Source organism: Lagenorhynchus albirostris, chromosome 15, assembly GCF_949774975.1.
Source record: "Lagenorhynchus albirostris chromosome 15, mLagAlb1.1, whole genome shotgun sequence".
NCBI classification, from domain to species: Eukaryota; Metazoa; Chordata; class Mammalia; order Artiodactyla; family Delphinidae; genus Lagenorhynchus; species Lagenorhynchus albirostris.
This window is the reverse complement of record NC_083109.1, coordinates 23,440,768-23,457,250: the sequence shown is the minus strand read 5'-3', so window position 1 is coordinate 23,457,250 and position 16,483 is coordinate 23,440,768. Positions and strand designations below refer to the sequence as shown.

Genomic DNA, 16,483 nt, shown 5'->3' with positions numbered 1-16,483 from the left:
TTAGCCCTTTTCATCTGGAATGATTCCTTGGCAGTTGCAGTTAAGCATCATTTTGTGTGAAGGCAGCCACACCTGGTAGCCTTGTTAGATCCTTGGTCTGTGTTGGAGAAAAAGAAGGGATTCTGCTTCCAGGGAATCTTTGTTTGGAAGCCATCTCTGGTGAGTTGACCTCACCTCTGCTCAGCTCCCCGTTTTTATGCCGAGGATGTCAGAGCCGCCCGTCTGTCAGGGGGTTTGTGCCCCTGCTCTGCAAGGCATTCTCTCTGGGGGAAACTGAAAGTAGGTTCACATTTACAACAAAATGAGGAATCATTCCTTCCTGTTGATCTGTGGTTAACTTGAGTGTGCAGGCGAATCAGGTCCCTCTTCCTTAAAATTATGCATATCCTTGGGTCACGGCCCCCTCGTCCCCTCCTTGTACCCCAGTTCAATCTCTTTGTTCATTGCCTAAAGTCTGCATTTAAACTGGGAGATTTTATGGAAATGGTCTTATTTCTAGAGTCTCTGGTTGAAGCAGTTACTATTTTTTGTTTTCTTCATGCTGTAACTGAACCTACATTTGAAATGTGGGAACACTGGGACTATGAGCAGCTTTGAATAGAGATAAAAGGACAATTTAGGCCCATACATGTAGCTGCTAGCTCGGCTCCTACCTTCTATGGGGGGAAGGAGGTTCTCTGTCAAAGTGACTTGGTAGATGATGGTAATTAGAACCACATATTGATCCCTTGCTCTGTGACAGTCCCTTTGCTAAGCAATTTCCATATCTGATCTTATTTAGTCTTCACATAAACGTGGAAAGGTTGTTGCTGTCAACCCCATCCACATTTTACAGATGAGGAACTGAGCTCACAGGAGAAACTGCTTGAGGTTACAGAGCATATAGATAAATGGTAGCCTGAGGTCTGCATGGAGGTCTGTGGTGCTCCAGGTTTCCTGAAACTGCAGTTCCTACAGTACCAGGCCGCTTCTCTGGATCAGGGTTTTCCTTAAACAGCAGAAGTTGTCAGGGCCAGATGCCCGCTGGCGGTGTGTGTGTGTGTGTACGTGCACCTGATACGGTAGGGTGAGTGTAGATGGTCTGTACTTCCTGGAGCCCGGTGGTGACTTGAGAGCCCTGATTGGAGACAGGCCCTGTCCCAGTCCCTGCTTGATGATTATAAGCAGTTCATTCTCCTTGCTCTAGACTCATCTGAGCAGTTAGAAATGGGAGAAGGAATTGGACTAGATGAGCAGTTCTGGAAATTATTGGCTACAGAACCTAAGCCCATTATGTAAAATTCCTAAGAGGAAAAGACTTAGGGGGAGGTTGCCTGCAAACATGCACTTATCCCATCCCTCTGCCCACCCCCTTAGGCACATCTGTGGGAACCTCAGGACTTTGAGAAACCATGTTTGAAAGCTCCTATCCATGATATTGTGGAATTCTCTGACTCCTGGAGAATGAGCGGGGTAGTAAAAGGACCCTGACTCACAGTTATGGTAGCTCTCAAGAGCAACAGAAATCTGTCCTTTCTAGAGTCACCTGTTTCCTTGGTCCTAGAGAAGATGAGCTTTCTATACGTCTCTAGTTTTGTTCTTACGTCCCTTCTGCTATTACTGAGGTTGTCTGATATGCTGAGTTCTTAACCCCCAGAGGGCAAAGCCAGGAAGCTTTGTTTCATCTGGTAAAGACAGGAGCTTCTTAAGGGAGCCTGAGGCAGGTGGCCTTTGTGTCAAGAATGTTCTTATTTTGGATTCTGTCATTTACATGTTTTTTGTTAGATGTTGTTTGTGGCCATGGGAGAGCTCTGTTGCCAGCCACCCTTGGGAGGATTCCGTGGGAAGACATTCTTTTAGTTATGCATGAAACCATTAAAGTAGATTTGGGGCCTCTCTCCAGAAGTGGGTCTAGACCACTGTTGTCTGTGGGATGTGTTGTTTTGTTCCCTCTGATTCATTGAAGCCCAGGTTAGGCTATGTGCATGATCAAGGGAGAAAGTTTCAAGATGATCCCTTGTAGTTCTTTGGAAGTAAAAAGGGTCAGGGCCAGGATATTGTTATCTAAGGACAGTGGCCCCTGAGCACCTTTGGCCATAGTTTGGGTCATTTCAGAGTCGCCAGTGGTGCTCTGGGTTTGTGGTTTGGAATTGAGGCTGAGGGACTTGGGGAATAGGCAGTGTGGGGTGGTGGGAGAAGAATTAGTCAGAGGCCAGCAGACAGGCTTGGGTTCTGCTTCTAGCTCTGTTGTAGACTTCCATGGAACTCGGGGTCCATCCCTTCATCTAAGGCCTCCATTCTGAGCCTGCTGTCAGGAGTAAGCTTCAAAATTGACTTCAAGTAGCTGAAAATGTTGGACTTTTGGGTGGCATTTTGTCCTTCTGGATGTTTGAAATGTCTGTAAAAACGGACAGTTTTTATTTTGATGTAACTGTTGATGAACTTTGTTGATAAGATAGTTGAAAGTATAGGCTTGGGTGGCTTGTTGGCATGCTTAATATTTAAGATTTCTTGAGAATTGGGTTCTTAATGTCCCCAACCCCAAACCCCCATCCTTAGACTGGCCAGAGCTTTGCCATGGTTGCTTGAAAAGAGTCTGTTTAGAGTTCCACAGCCTTGCTTATTATCATTGCTCCTTTGCTTGCCAACACCCTCACAATAGAGGCAGGAAGACAGGAACCCAGGCCTTTGCTGTAAGTATTCATCAATCATTGCTGACGTGCCTTATGTAGAATCCTTATCATAGCCTGTCATCTCATTGCTTGCTTTAACCAACCAACTATATATACCTGTATAAGTATTATTTTTATATATATATATAAAACCAACTGTGTATCCTTGTGTCTGTCTTGTTTGCTAGCAACTTTTCTGTGTTGGTGACACTTGTAACAAATAATCACTTTTATTTTGTAATTACAAGGAGCAAAACAGTAGGTAATTACTCATTGTTTACAACAGTGGTTCTCAGACTTCATTGTGCACCAGAGTCACCTCAAGGCTTTATTAAACTTTTTTTTTCTTTTACTTTTAAAAATATTTTATTTTACTGATGTATAGTTGTGTTAGTTTCAGGTCTACAGCAAGGTGATTCAGTTATACATATATATACATTATTTTTTTCATATTCTTTCCCATTATGGTATATCACAAGATATTGAATATAGTTCCCTGTGCTATACAGTAATGGGGTGCATGTGTCTTTTTGAATTATGGTTTTCTCTGGGTATATGCCCAGTAGTGGGATTGCTGGATCGTATGGTAATTCTATTTTTAGTTTTTTAAGGAAACTCCGTACTGTTCTCCATCTTGGCTGTATCAATCTGCATTCCCACCAACAGTGCAAGAGGGTTCCCTTTTCTCCACACCCTCTCCAGCATTTGTTGTTTGTAGATTTTCTGATGATGGCCATTCTGACCTGTGTGAGATGATACCTCATTGTAGCTTTGATTTGTATTTCTCTAATAATTAGTGATGTTGAGCAGCTTTTCATGTGCTTCTTGGCCATCTGTATATCTTCTTTGGAGAAATATCTATTTAGGTCTTCTGCCCATTTTTGGATTGGGTTGTTTGATTTTTTAATATTGAGCTGCATGAGCTCTTTAAATATTTTGGAGATTAATCCTTTGTCCGTTGATTCCTTTGCAAATATTTTCTCCCATTCTGAGGGTTGTCTTTTCGTCTTGTTTATGGTTTCCTTTGGTGTACAAAAACTTTTAAGTTTCATTAGGTCCCATTTGTTTACTTTTGTTTTTATTTCCATTACTCTAGGAGGTGGATCAAAAAAGAACTTGCTGTGATTTATGTCAGAGTGTTCTTCCTATGTTTTCCTCTAGGAGTTTTACAGTGTCCAGTCTTACATTTAGGTTTCTAATCCATTTTCAGTTTAATTTTGTGTATGGTGTTAGGGAGTGTTCTAATCTTATTCTTTTACATGTAGCTGTCCAGTTTTCCCAGCACCACTTACTGAAGAGACTGTCTTTTCTCCATTGTGTATCCTTGCCTCCTTTGTCATAGATTAGTTGACCATAGGTGTGTGGGTTTATCTCTGGGCTTTCTGTCTTGTTCCATTGATCTATATTTCTGTTTTTGTGCCAGTACCATATTGTCTTGATTACTGTAACTTTGTAGTATAGTCTGAAGTCAGGGAGTCTGATTCCTGCAGCTCTGCTTTTTTCCCTCAAGACTGCTTTGGCTATTCGGGGTCTTTTGTGTCTCCATACAAATTATAAGATTTTTTGTTCTAGTTCTGTAAAAAATGCCATTAGTAATTTGATAGGGATTGCATTGAATCTGTAGATTGCTTTTGGATAGTGTTGTCATTTTCACAATATTGATTCTTCCAATCCAAGAACATGGTATCTCTCTCCATCTATTGGCATCATCTTTAATTTCTTTCATCAGTGTCTTATAGTTTTCTGCATACAGGTCTTTTGTCTCCCTAGGTAGGTTTATTCCTAGGTATTTTATTCTTGTTGTTGCAATGGTAAATGGGAGTGTTTCCTTAATTTCTCTTTCAGATTTTTCATCATTAGCATATAGGAATGCAAGAGATATCTGTGCATTAATTTTGTATCCTGCAACTTTACCAGATTCATTGATTAGCTCGAGTAGTTTTCTGGTGGCATCTTTAGGATTCTCTATATATAGTATCTTGTCATCTGCAAACAGTGACAGTTTTACTTCTTCTTTTCCAATTTGTATTCTTTTTATTTCTTTTTCTTCTCTGATTGCCGTGGCTAGGACTTCCAAAACTGTGTTGAATAATAGTGGTGAGAGGGCTTCCCTGGTGGCACAGTGGTTGAGAGTCTGCCAGCCGATGCAGGGGACACGGGTTTGTGCCCCGGTCCCGGGAAGATCCCACATGCTGTGGAGTGGCTGGGCCCATGCGCCATGGCCGCTGAGCCTGCGCGTCCGGAGCCTGTGCTCCACAACGGGAGAGGCCACAACAGTGAGAGGCCCGCGTACCGCAAAAAAAAAAAGAAAAAAGAATAGTGGTGAGAGTGGACATCCTTGTCTTCTTCCTGATCTTAGAGGAAACGTTTTCAGTTTTTCACCATTGAGAATGATGTTTGCTGTGGGTTTGTCGTATATGGCCTTTATCATGTTGAGGTAGGTTCCCTCTATGCCTACTTTCCGGAGAGTTTTTATCATAAATGGGTGTTGAATTTTGTCAGAAGCTTTTTCTGCATCTGTTGAGATGCTCATATGGTTTTTATTCTTCAGTTTGTTAATATGGTGTATCACGTTGATTGATTTGTGTATACTGAAGAATCCTTGCATCTCTGGGATAAATCCCACTTGATCATGGTGTATGATCCTTTTAATGTGTTGTTGGATTCTGTTTGCTAGTATTTTGTTGAGGGTTTTTGCATCTATATTCATCAGTGATATTGGTCTGTAATTTTCTTTTTTTTGTAGTATCTTTGTCTGGTTTTGGTATCAGGGTGATGGTGGCCTCATAGAATGAGTTAAGGAGTGCTCCTTCCTCCGCAGTTTTTTGGAAGATTTTTAGAAGGATGGATGTTAGCTCTTCTCTAAATGTTTGATAGAATTCACCTGTGAAGACACCTGGTCCTGGACTTTTGTTTGTGGGAAGATTTTTTTTTTTTTTTTTTTTGCAGTATGCGGGCCTCTCACTGTTGTTGTGGCCTTTCCTGTTGCGGAGCACAGGCTCCGGACGTGCAGGCTCAGCGGCCATGGCTCACGGGCCTAGCTGCTCCGCGGCATGTGTGATCTTCCTGGACCGGGGCATGAACCTGTGTCCCCTGCATCGGCAGGCGGACTCTCAACTACTGCGCCACCAGGGAAGCCCAATTTTCTTAAGTTTACTGAGGCTTGATTTGTGACCCAAGATGTGATCTATCCTGGAGAATGTTCCGTGGGCATTTGAGAAGAAAGTGTAATCTGCTCTTTTTGGATAGAATGTCCTATAAATATCAATTAAATCTATCTGGTCTATTGTGTGATTTAAAGCTTTTGTTTCCTTATTAATTTTCTCTTTGGATGATCTGTCCATTGGTGTAAGTGAGGGATTAAAGTCCCCCACTATTATTGTATCACTGTCGATTTCCTCTTTTATAGCTGTTAGCAGTTGCCTTATGTATTGAGGTGCTCCTATGTTGGGTGCATATATATTTATAATTGTTATATGTTCTTCTTGGATGGATCCCTTGATCATTATGTAGTGTCCTTCCTTGTCTCTTGTAATATTCTTTATTTTAAAGTCTATTTTATCTGATATGAGTATTGCTACTCCAGCTTTCTTTTGATTTCCATTTGCATGGAATATCTTTTTCCATCCCTCCATTTTCAGTCTGAATGTGTCCCTAGGTCTGAAGTGGGTCTCTTATAGACAGCATATATATGGGTCTTGTTTTTGTATCTATTCAGCAAGCCTGTGTCTTTTGGTTGGAGCATTTAATCCATTCACGTTTAAGGTAATTATTGATATGTATGTTCCCATGACCATTTTCTTAACTGTTTTGGGTTTGTTTTTGTAGGTTCTTTTCTTCTCTTGTGTTTCCCACTTAGAGAAATTCTTTCAGCATTTGTTGTAGAGCTGGTTTGGTGGTGCTGAATTTTCTTAGCTTTTGCTTGTCTGTAAAGCTTTTGATTTCTCCATCGAATCTGAATGAGATCCTTGCCGGGTAGAGTAATCTTGGTTGTAGGTTCTTCCCTTTCATCACTTGAAGTATATCATGCCACTCTCTTCTGGCTTGTAGAGTTTCTGCTGAGAAATCAGCTGTTACCTTTATGGGAGTTCCCTTGTATGTTATTTGTCATTTTTCCCTTGCTGCTTTCAGTAATTTGTCTTTAATTTTTGCCAGTTTGATTACTATGTGTCTCGGCGTGTTTCTCCTTGGGTTTATCCTGTATGGGACTTTCTGTGCTTCCTGGACTTGGGTGGCTATTTCCTTTCCCATGTTAGGGAAGTTTTCGACTATAATCTCTTCAAATATTTTCTCGGGTCCTTTCTCTCATCTCCTTCTGGGACCCCTATAATGCGAATGTTGTTGTGTTTAATGTTGTCCCAGAGGTCTCTTAGGCCGTCTTCATTTCTTTTCATTCTTTTTTTTATTCTGTTCCGCAGCAGTGAATTCCACCATTCTGTCTTCCAGGTCACTTATCCATTCTTCTGTCTCAGTTATTCTGCTATAGATTCCTTCTAATGTAGTTTTCATTTCAGTTATTGTATTGTTCATCTCTTTTTGTTTGTTCTTTAATTCTTCTAGGTCTTTGTTAAACATTTCTTTCATCTTCTTGATCTTTGCTTCCATTCTTTTTCCGAGGTCCTGGATCATTTTCCTGTCATTATTCTGAATTCTTTTTCACTCTTTTTTTTTTGCGGTACACGGGCCTCTCACTGTTGTGGCCTCTCCCGTTGCGGAGCACAGGCTCCGGACGCGCAGGCTCAGCGGCCATGGCTCATGGGCCCATCCGCTCCATGGCACGTGGGATCTTCCTGGACCGGGGCATGAACCCGTGTCCCCTGCATCGGCAGGCAGACTCTCAACCACTGCACCACCAGGGAAGCCCCTGAATTCTTTTTCTGGAAGTTGCCTATCTCCACTTCATTTAGTTGTTTTTCTGGGGTTTTATCTTGTTCCTTCATCTGGTACATAGCCCTCTGCCTTTTCATCTTGTCTATCTTTCTGGGAATGTGGTTTTCATTCCACAGGCTGCAGGATTGTACTTCGTGCTTCTGCTGTCTGCCCTCTGGTGGATGAGACTATCTAAGAGGCTTGTGCAAGTTTCCTGATGGGAGGGACTGGTGGTAGGTAGAGCCGGCTGTTGCTCTGGTGGGCAGAGCTCAGTAAAACTTTAATCCACTTGTCTGCTGATGGGTGGGGCTGGGTTCCCTCCCTGTTGGTTGTTTGGCCTGAGGCGACCCAACACTGGAGCCTACCTAGGCTCTTTGGTGGGGCTAATGGTGGACTCTGGGAGGGCTCACGCCAAGGGGTACTTCCCAGAACTTCTGCTGCCAGTGTCCTAGTCCTCACGGTGAGACAGAACCACCCCCCGCCTCTGCAGGAGACCCCTCAACACTAGCAGGTAGGTCTGGTTCAGTCTCCTATGGGGTCATTGCTCCTTCCCCTGGGTCGTGATGTGCACACTACTTTGTGTGTGCCCTCCAAGAGTGGAGTCTCTGTTTACCCCAATCCTGTCGAAGTCCTGCAATCAAATTCCGCTAGCCTTCAAAGTCTGATTCTCTAGGAATTCCTCCTACTATTGCCGGACCCCTAGGTTGGGAAGCCTGAAGTGGGGCTCTGAACCTTCACTCCAGTGGGTGGACTTCTGTGGTATAAGTGTTCTCCAGTTTGTGAGTCACCCACCCAGCAGTTAACGGGATTTGATTTTATTGTGATTGTGCCCCTCCTACCGTCTCATTGCGGCTTCTCCTTTGTCTTTGGATGTAGGGTATCTTTTTTGGTGAGTTCCAGTGTCTTCCTGTCGATGATTGTTGAGCAGTTAGTTGTGATTCTGGTGTTCTCGCAAGGTGGAGTCTTTTTTGTTTTTAATTTTTGGCTGCGTCGCGTCTTCTTTGCTGCGCACAGGCTTTCTTCTAGTTGTGGCGAGCAAGGGCTTTGCTTCGTTGCGGTGTGCGGGCTTCTCATTGCTGTGGCTTGTCTTGTTGGGGAGCACGGGCTCTACGTGTGCGGGCTTCAGTAGTTGTGGCTCACAGGCTGTAGAGCACAGGCTGAATAGTTGTGGCTCACGGGCTTAGCTGCTCTGTGGCATGTAGGATCTTCCTGGACCAGGGCCAGAACCCATGTCGCCTGTATTGGCAGACAAATTCTTAACCACTGTGCCACCAGGGAAGTCCTCAAGGTCTTACTAAAACACATTTCTGTGTCACACTCCCAGAGTTTTTGATTCAGTATATTGGGGGTGGGGCTGATAATTTGCATTTCCAGTAATTTCACAGGGTTGTTCATGCTGCTGGTCTGGGGACTACACTTTGATAAACACTGGTTACAGTGAGCCTGGCGCTGTGTGAGAAACTACTCTCAGATGTGTTCTCTAGCCTTGAAGAGCCTGCCTTCGACTTGGGATCTGCCTTCTATATGAAGGCACCTAAATGTGAGTCTCTGCAGGTCAGGTACCAAATGAGTCTGAGAAGTTCAGAGGAGGGAGAATTCTCCAGTAGCAGGGAAGTCAGGAAGCTTTTACTGAGCTATCGTGGTCTTTTGAGCTGAGTACTTAAGGATCAATGAGTGGCACATTCCAGGCAGGAAAACACTTCTTCGTGTGGAGGTGGAAATGTCACAAGACAGTTTCAGTGGGTGGCAAGTAGCTAGTCACTTTGAGTTGGTGGGTATTGTATGCTGGTAATTCGAAATAAGGTTTGGAAAATAATTGGGCTCAGATTGCTTAGACTTTGAGCACTGAAGAGGTGGCTAGCCATGGGCAGGGCCTTATTCACGGCTGGAGGAGCAGGCCGGTGGGTGGGGAGAGAATGTATAAGAAGGAGGCAACCAGCCAGAAGATCTTAACTTCATCGTTGCATTATTCTGCTCCCAACCCTTGGGATATATTTTTTTTCTTCCATGTTGGGTAGCAAATTGGTCCTGAAAACTGACCATGTTTACTAGTGGTAAATCATTACATGATTACCAGTGGTTCATTGATAATCTTGACAAGATTAACTGTGATTTTTTTTTTTAATAGATCCCTGGAACCAAAAAAAAAAGAAAAATGAGAGAGAGAGAGAGAGAGACATGGGTGGGTTCTAAAATGCAAAAGGTTGAAAGTGTTGGTTTGGGTACAGCTAATGAGAACTTTTGTAGTTGGATGTGTTATTTGGTGAGATAAGATTATTTGGATTTCCAGTTTCAGTTTTTTAGCAGAGAGTGATTTTTGTTGGACTTAAAAAAAAAAAAAACGGAACAAAACTAACAATGTAGCGGTCATCATTTAGTGCTTTGGCCTAGTCTCTATTTTGAAATATTGTAATATGCAGCTAATTCATATGGATTTTGAGAGTAATGTGACCTCTAAAAACATAATACCTTTAGCAGATGGTCGTATTTCTTTTCAAGTTTAAAAGATATTACTACTTCTAAGCCCAGAAAATAAAGATTAAGTGATAAACATTAATAATTCACCAAGCAATAAGTAAATCTGCATTTTCCTTATATCCTATTTTTTTTTAATTGAAGTATAGTTGATGTACAATATTATATGTTACAGGTGTAAATATAGTGATTCACAATTTTTAAAGGTTACACTCCATTTGTAGTTCTTATAAAATATTGGCTATATTCCCTGTGTTGAATAATATATCCTTGTAGCTTATTTTATACATAATAGTTTGTACTTCTTAATCTCCTATCCCTATTTTGCCCCTCCTCTGTTTCCTTCTCCCTACGGGTAACCACTAGTTTGTTCTCTGTATCTGTGAATGTTTCTTTTTTGTTATATTCACTCCTTTGTTGTATTTTTTAGATTCCACACGTGAGATCATATAGTATTTGTCTTGTCTGATTTATTTCACTTAGCATAATACCCTCCAAGTCCATCCATGTTGCTGCAAATTTCATTCTTTTTTCATGGTTGAGTAGTATTCCATTGTATATGTATATGTGTATATATATATACCACCTCTTTTATCCATCCGTCTGTTGATGGACACTTAGATTGCTTCCATATCTTGGCAATTGTAAATAATGCTGTGAACATTGGGGTGCATGTATCTTTTCGGATTAGTGCTTTTGTTTTTTTCGGATATATACCAAGGAGTGGAATTGCTGGGTCATGTGGTAATTCTATTTTTAGTATTTTGAGACACCTCTATACTGTTTTTTCCACAGTGGCTGCACCAGTTTACATTCCCACCAAGACTGTAACACAGTATATCTTTCCATCTTCAGTTTCTTACATCAGTGTTTTATAGTTTTCCAAGTACAGGTCTTTTACCTCCTTAGGTAGGTTTATTCCTCGGTATCTTATTCTTTTTGATGCAACAATAAACGGGATTGTTCCCTTAATTTCTCTGATAGTTCATTGTTGGTGTTTCCTTACATTCTTAATTGTTTTACTGCTCTTTGTTCTTGGTCTAAGTCAGTGCAAGTTTTTAAGATTTAGTGAAGCACCATAAAAATGAGGTTTTTTTGGGATGGATTTTGATTTGTATAGATAAAAAGATTTGTAAGATAAAGAGGAAAAGGCAAGTGTACTATTATTATCTTGGACATAAGTAAGATTGAATGTGATTCTTGAACAACTTTTTAATTTCCATATGTTTATTATTGTGGTTGGAACTCCCTTGTGTTTATGCTTTGAAAAGTTTTGTTGCTTTCATGAAACTGCAAGTTAAAATCATATCTTTTTGAATTTTAGGTACTTACACTGTGAAATTTTATGATGGAGTAGTTCAGACTGTCAAACATATTCATGTCAAAGCTTTTTCGAAAGATCAGGTGAGAAATGTGGTTTTATGCTTTGTAGTATGAATAATGCTAATGTTATAGTTTTGTTTCTCAAAGATGTTACATTTGTTTATGATGACAAAATCTTTCCTTCATCTGACATGATTTCACCAGAAAGCAATACACAAGTTTTCAGAAATTGTAAATATTTGTCTCTCTCTCTGCCTTTTTCTTTTCATACCAATTCTTTTCAGAAGTGCCAGTACTTGCGTACCATTACCTGTTATCTGTCTTTTTCCCAAAGCGCCTGGTTGTTATTCTTTCTTCTGTCTTCCTGTGCTCTGCCCACAGAGCTGTTTCCCCTCACAGGGAACTTGCTGAGTGGTTGAAGAGATGGAGATGTTTTCTCCTCATCTGACTTTGTCCTTCAGCTCAGGACCATGGCTTGGTGGTTACGGAGCCACCATTTGGCATAGATTTGGCAAGCACTCGTGCTAGATGTGCCTGGGTTGAAATTTTTGTTTCCTTTTGTCCCTTTCACCATCCATGTACTTGTCTAAGCACGGGTCCTGAGTTTTTTTTTTTTTGAGGTACGTGGGCCTCTCACTGTTGTGGCCTCTCTCGTTGCGGAGCACAGGCTCCGGACGCGCAGGCTCAGCGGCCATGGCTCACGGGCCCAGCCGCTCCGCAGCATGTGGGATCTTCCCGGACCGGGGCGCGAACCCGTGTCCCCTGCGTTGGCAGGCGGACTCTCAACCACTGCGCCACCAGGGAAGCCCCGGGTCCTGAGTTTTGATACTGGAAATGTGGTGCACACAGATAGATTCTGGCCACCTGGAAGTGTTGCCTACTTTCTTCGTGATTTTTTTTTCCCTTTTAGTTTTTTTTAATATTTATGTCTTAATGAAATAGCTGAGGGGAAAGATTCTGATTGTAACTAATTGTTATTTACTTCTTTGGGTGGTTGTTGATATGACAGTATTTGGTAATCCTGGAACCTTCTAATAAATTCTTCTGAACATATATTTAGCAATTCCAAAGCATCAGGATACATGATATTGTTAAAGATAATCTCAGAAGTGTTTTTGCCTTTCTGGTTTTCCTCTTCAGAAAATTGACAAAATTATAAAGCTTTAGCCCTGAAGATGTTTTCTCTTTGATCATTTGCTTCTCAGGCATCTAAGGAACTACACAGCACTCTAAAACATTATTTTGGCCTTCAATTTGGCAATTTTTATGTTAAGTTTGTGGAATGAGTTAATATAGATAGAGGACTGTATTAAGAACATGTCCAGAGCTGTCATATTGTATCTAGAATCTACACAAATGGAAGTCTAGGGCTCCACATAACAAACGTTCATCTGTTTCCTCTGATTGATAGGACTCATGGTGCCTTAGCTTGGGGATGGGCACCTCACCCTGTGTGGATTTGTGGGTCTTCAGTCCTCAATTCCCAGCTGCCTCTGAGTGTCTCATGTCATCTCAGACCTGGCAGGTGGTCAAGCACAGGCCCATGGCTCCTGTTTGTTTTTCTTTTCCAAGAGAACATAGTGGTTTGGATAAATGACTTCTCAGCTAGGCCACTTACAAAGCAAAATTTCCTACAAATATCTGTCAGACAATTTTTAAAGCTTTTTTCATATAGTATTAGATTGTTTTTTTGTTTTTTAAATAGGATTGTACTGCCCTAAGTGGTTTGATAATCTATATTTCAGGAACATTTATCTTTTTTTGAAGTTATAGAAACAATATATGTTTGCTGTAGAAAATTTAGAAAGTACAGAAAAGGGCAAAGAAAGTAAAAATTGTATAATTCTATCATCTAGATGCAATTGCTCTTAACATTTTAATGTATAGCCTTCTGTATTTTTTTAAAAAGATACTTATGTATATATATTTTTCTTTTCCAAATTTGAGTCATATGTTACTGTTCTATAACTTGCTCTTTTTTTTTTTTTTTTTTTTTTTTGCGGTATGTGGGCCTCTCACTGTTGTGGCCTCTCCCGTTAAGGAGCACAGGCTCCGGACACGCAGGCTCAGCGGCCATGGCTCACAGGCCCAGCCGCTCCGCGGCATGTGGGATCCTCCCGGACCGGAGCACAAACCCGCGTCCCCTGCATCGGCAGGCATACTATCAACCACTGCACCACCAGGGAAGCCCTGTAACTTGCTCTTTTAACAAAATAACGTTTTCCCAAGTTCCTAAGTACTGTATGGGAATATAGCTTTTAATGGCTAAGTAGTATTTATAATATGTATGTAACCCTACTTTGTGTAACCAGTTTTCTAATGGTCATTTAAGGATATTTGTAAATCTGGGTACACACGTCTGATTATTTTGTTATCAGATTTCATTTCTAGGAATTTATTCGAGTTCAAAAGTATAAACATAAGACTTTTGACCTAAATTGCCAGCCCCCCTTCCTGGTGGTTGCAGTTTATATTTCTGCCAGCAGTTACTGAGTAGTGCTTGTCCTCAAACCTGGCTGCTTTCAGAAAACTTTGGAGACTTGAAAAAAATATTTTCTTTTAGTTTCTAACCACAGGGATTCTCCTTGTTTATTACTTTTCCCTCTGGAACAAATTAAACTTTTACTCACTGTGTATTTAGGCAGTCCTTCCTGCTCCTGGCAAAAATCTGTGTGCCAAGTGTGTGCTTGGTGCTAGGGATCCAATATGAACATGATGTGGTGGTCTCTGCTCTTCTCTTGAGGTCTTGGAAGAAAGATACTTACGCAAATAAACTTAATTGTAGTTTTAGAAACTCCAGAGCTTTCAGAGCTTGCTTTATTATGAGACAGTATACTAGGACACAAGATTTTTAAGATGAATTTTGAAAAAGTAATTTAGGAGGAAAGTAACCAAGAAGAAGTACTTTCTCCTAATGGACAAAAACTCAGTAGCTCAGGAACGCAGTAGGTGGCTTGTTCGACTGAGCACAGCCTTTACCCAGTAGAGGAAGCAAAGACCCTGTTTTTGAGGTGGAAAATCTTTACAGCTTTCTGGTTCGCCTCTAGTTATCAGTTTGGGTTCTTCTCTACACAGGACATCAGCATCTGCTGGCAAACTGAGCCAGCCTCTGAAAGGCCCTGGGTCAGTGTAGTCATTCTTGGGAGGAGACGGACGGGGCATGAAGGCATCTCTGTCAAAAAGATTGCTTCCCAGAAGAGGTCCCTGGGGTAGTTGTCTGTCCCTTTAATAATTTTTTAGTGACTTACTAATCAAAAGGGGAGATAGCATTGTCTCAGAAGGAATTGAAAATGGCTGTTATTTTCTTTAAACTTAGGACTGTTTTTCAAACCTCAGAATACGGGTGTATATTTTCAGTGGTGCTTTCCATTACATGACCTGATACATGTCCTCTTTTAATTTCTTTGTCTTCATAAGTTTACAAAAAACCATCTGATTTTATATTTGCAAGTAATCACAAAGTGTGATTCATCGCTATTTTGCTCATTTTAGAATATTGTGGATAATGCTAGGCCTAAAGAAACAGAACACAAAAGTCTTTCATCATCTCCTGATAAACGAGAGAAGTTTAAAGAGCAGAGAAAAGCCACAGCCAATGTGAAGAAAGACAAAGAGGACAAAGCCTTAAAGACAGAAAAGAGACCCAAACAGCCTGATAAAGAAGGAAAGTTAATCTGTTCTGAAAAGGGGAAGGTGTCAGAGAAGAGCCTTCCCAAGAACGAGAAAGAAGATAAGGAGAACATTTCAGAAAATGACAGAGAGTATTCTGGAGATGCTCAAGTGGATAAGAAACCTGAAAATGACATTGTGAAGAGTCCACAAGAAAACTTGAGGGAGCCAAAAAGAAAGCGAGGCAGACCCCCTTCCATAGCTCCTACTGGTGAGTTCCCCAAGTGTGCAATGCCAGAGTGTTCTTCTGTGGTCCTTTGTGGTTCTTTATAACTTCTGTACTTCAAGCCTTTGTTTTTGTGACTGACTTTGAATCATCCTGTCATCTAAAAACAAGTCATGCCCATAGAGCTGAATTTTATGGGAGGTATATATCCAGGTGAACATAAGTTTTGGAAACATGTCCTTGACTGGGCTTCTGGGGTGACAGATAACTCTTCACTAGATACTTCAGCTTATATGATAAAGCCTAATAAGCTAAGGCCTTTTGCTTTTGCCAATCCAAATGATTTCACTTTAAGTAAGCTTACTAGAACGTAGAATCAGGAAATAGTGTTTTCATGAGTGACATGAAAGGGGAAAGGAGAAGTAAATAGGTGTGGGCATCTGGAGGAGGCGACAAGAAAGAACACTGGACCTAGGAACGTATGGGTACATTTGAAATTGAGATCTCTGGAGAGTGATTATGGATCGGAAATTTTCCCTGTCTAAATAAAAAGCTGAGATGGCTAATTGGTAGAGTCAAGGTTAGAGGATTTAGGGAAGAATACACAATTATTTTAAAAAGTTGAAATATGGAATTCTTCTAAAATAGCCAAGAAAGAAACAAACCCTGAATTTTTTCCTAAGGCAAACATTCCTTCTCTAGATTGAGTGGCGTGAAGAACCCCCAGGATCTCTAGACTGAACACTGCCTATAATTATCTGGCAGTGGCCTTCAGACATTCTTGTTTACATGTTCTTTACATAAATATTGAAAAACTGTGAATCCCCTAGTTTTTTTTTTTTTTTTTTTTTTTTTTTTGCGGTACGCGGGCCTCTCACTGTTGTGGCCTCTCCCTTTGCGGGGCACAGGCTCCAGACGCGCAGGCTCAGTGGCCATGGCTCACGGGCCCAGCCGCTCCACAGCATGTGGGATCCTCTCGGACTGGGGCACGAACCCATGTCCCCTGCATCGGCAGGTGGACTCTCAACCACTGCGCCACCAGGGAAGCCCGAATCCCCTAGTTTTAAAGTGATACCTGGGGACTTGCCTGGCAGTTCAGCAGTTAAGACTCCACGCTTCCACTGCGGGGGGCTCTGGTCCGATCCCCGGTCGGGGAACTAAGATCCCACACAACATGTGGCGAGGCCAAAAAAAAAAAAGTGATACCTGTTTTTTTCTTACAAGTTTGAATAGCTGCTAAAGGTAAATTTAAAATATAAAATACGACAAAATATATTTTCATCAGAACTGTGGAACTACAGAGTTAGCTCAGTTGTTGTTCCCTTATGAT

The 16,483-nt window shown here is 41.4% G+C and overlaps 1 protein-coding gene across 3 annotated transcripts in view; it reads left to right on the top strand.

The window, feature by feature from the left end:
* The window catches only part of PHF20 (PHD finger protein 20), a 133,111-nt gene that overhangs the window by 43,719 nt on the left and 72,909 nt on the right, over nt 1-16,483 (top strand). For 2 of the 3 annotated variants that reach the window (XM_060122866.1, XM_060122868.1), the window contains exons 5-6: nt 11,320-11,399; nt 14,811-15,198. In XM_060122866.1, coding sequence (XP_059978849.1) covers nt 11,320-11,399; nt 14,811-15,198 — 468 coding nt within the window. The remainder of the gene's footprint in view (nt 1-11,319; nt 11,400-14,810; nt 15,199-16,483) is intronic. The other variant, XM_060122867.1, reaches the window with a different exon arrangement.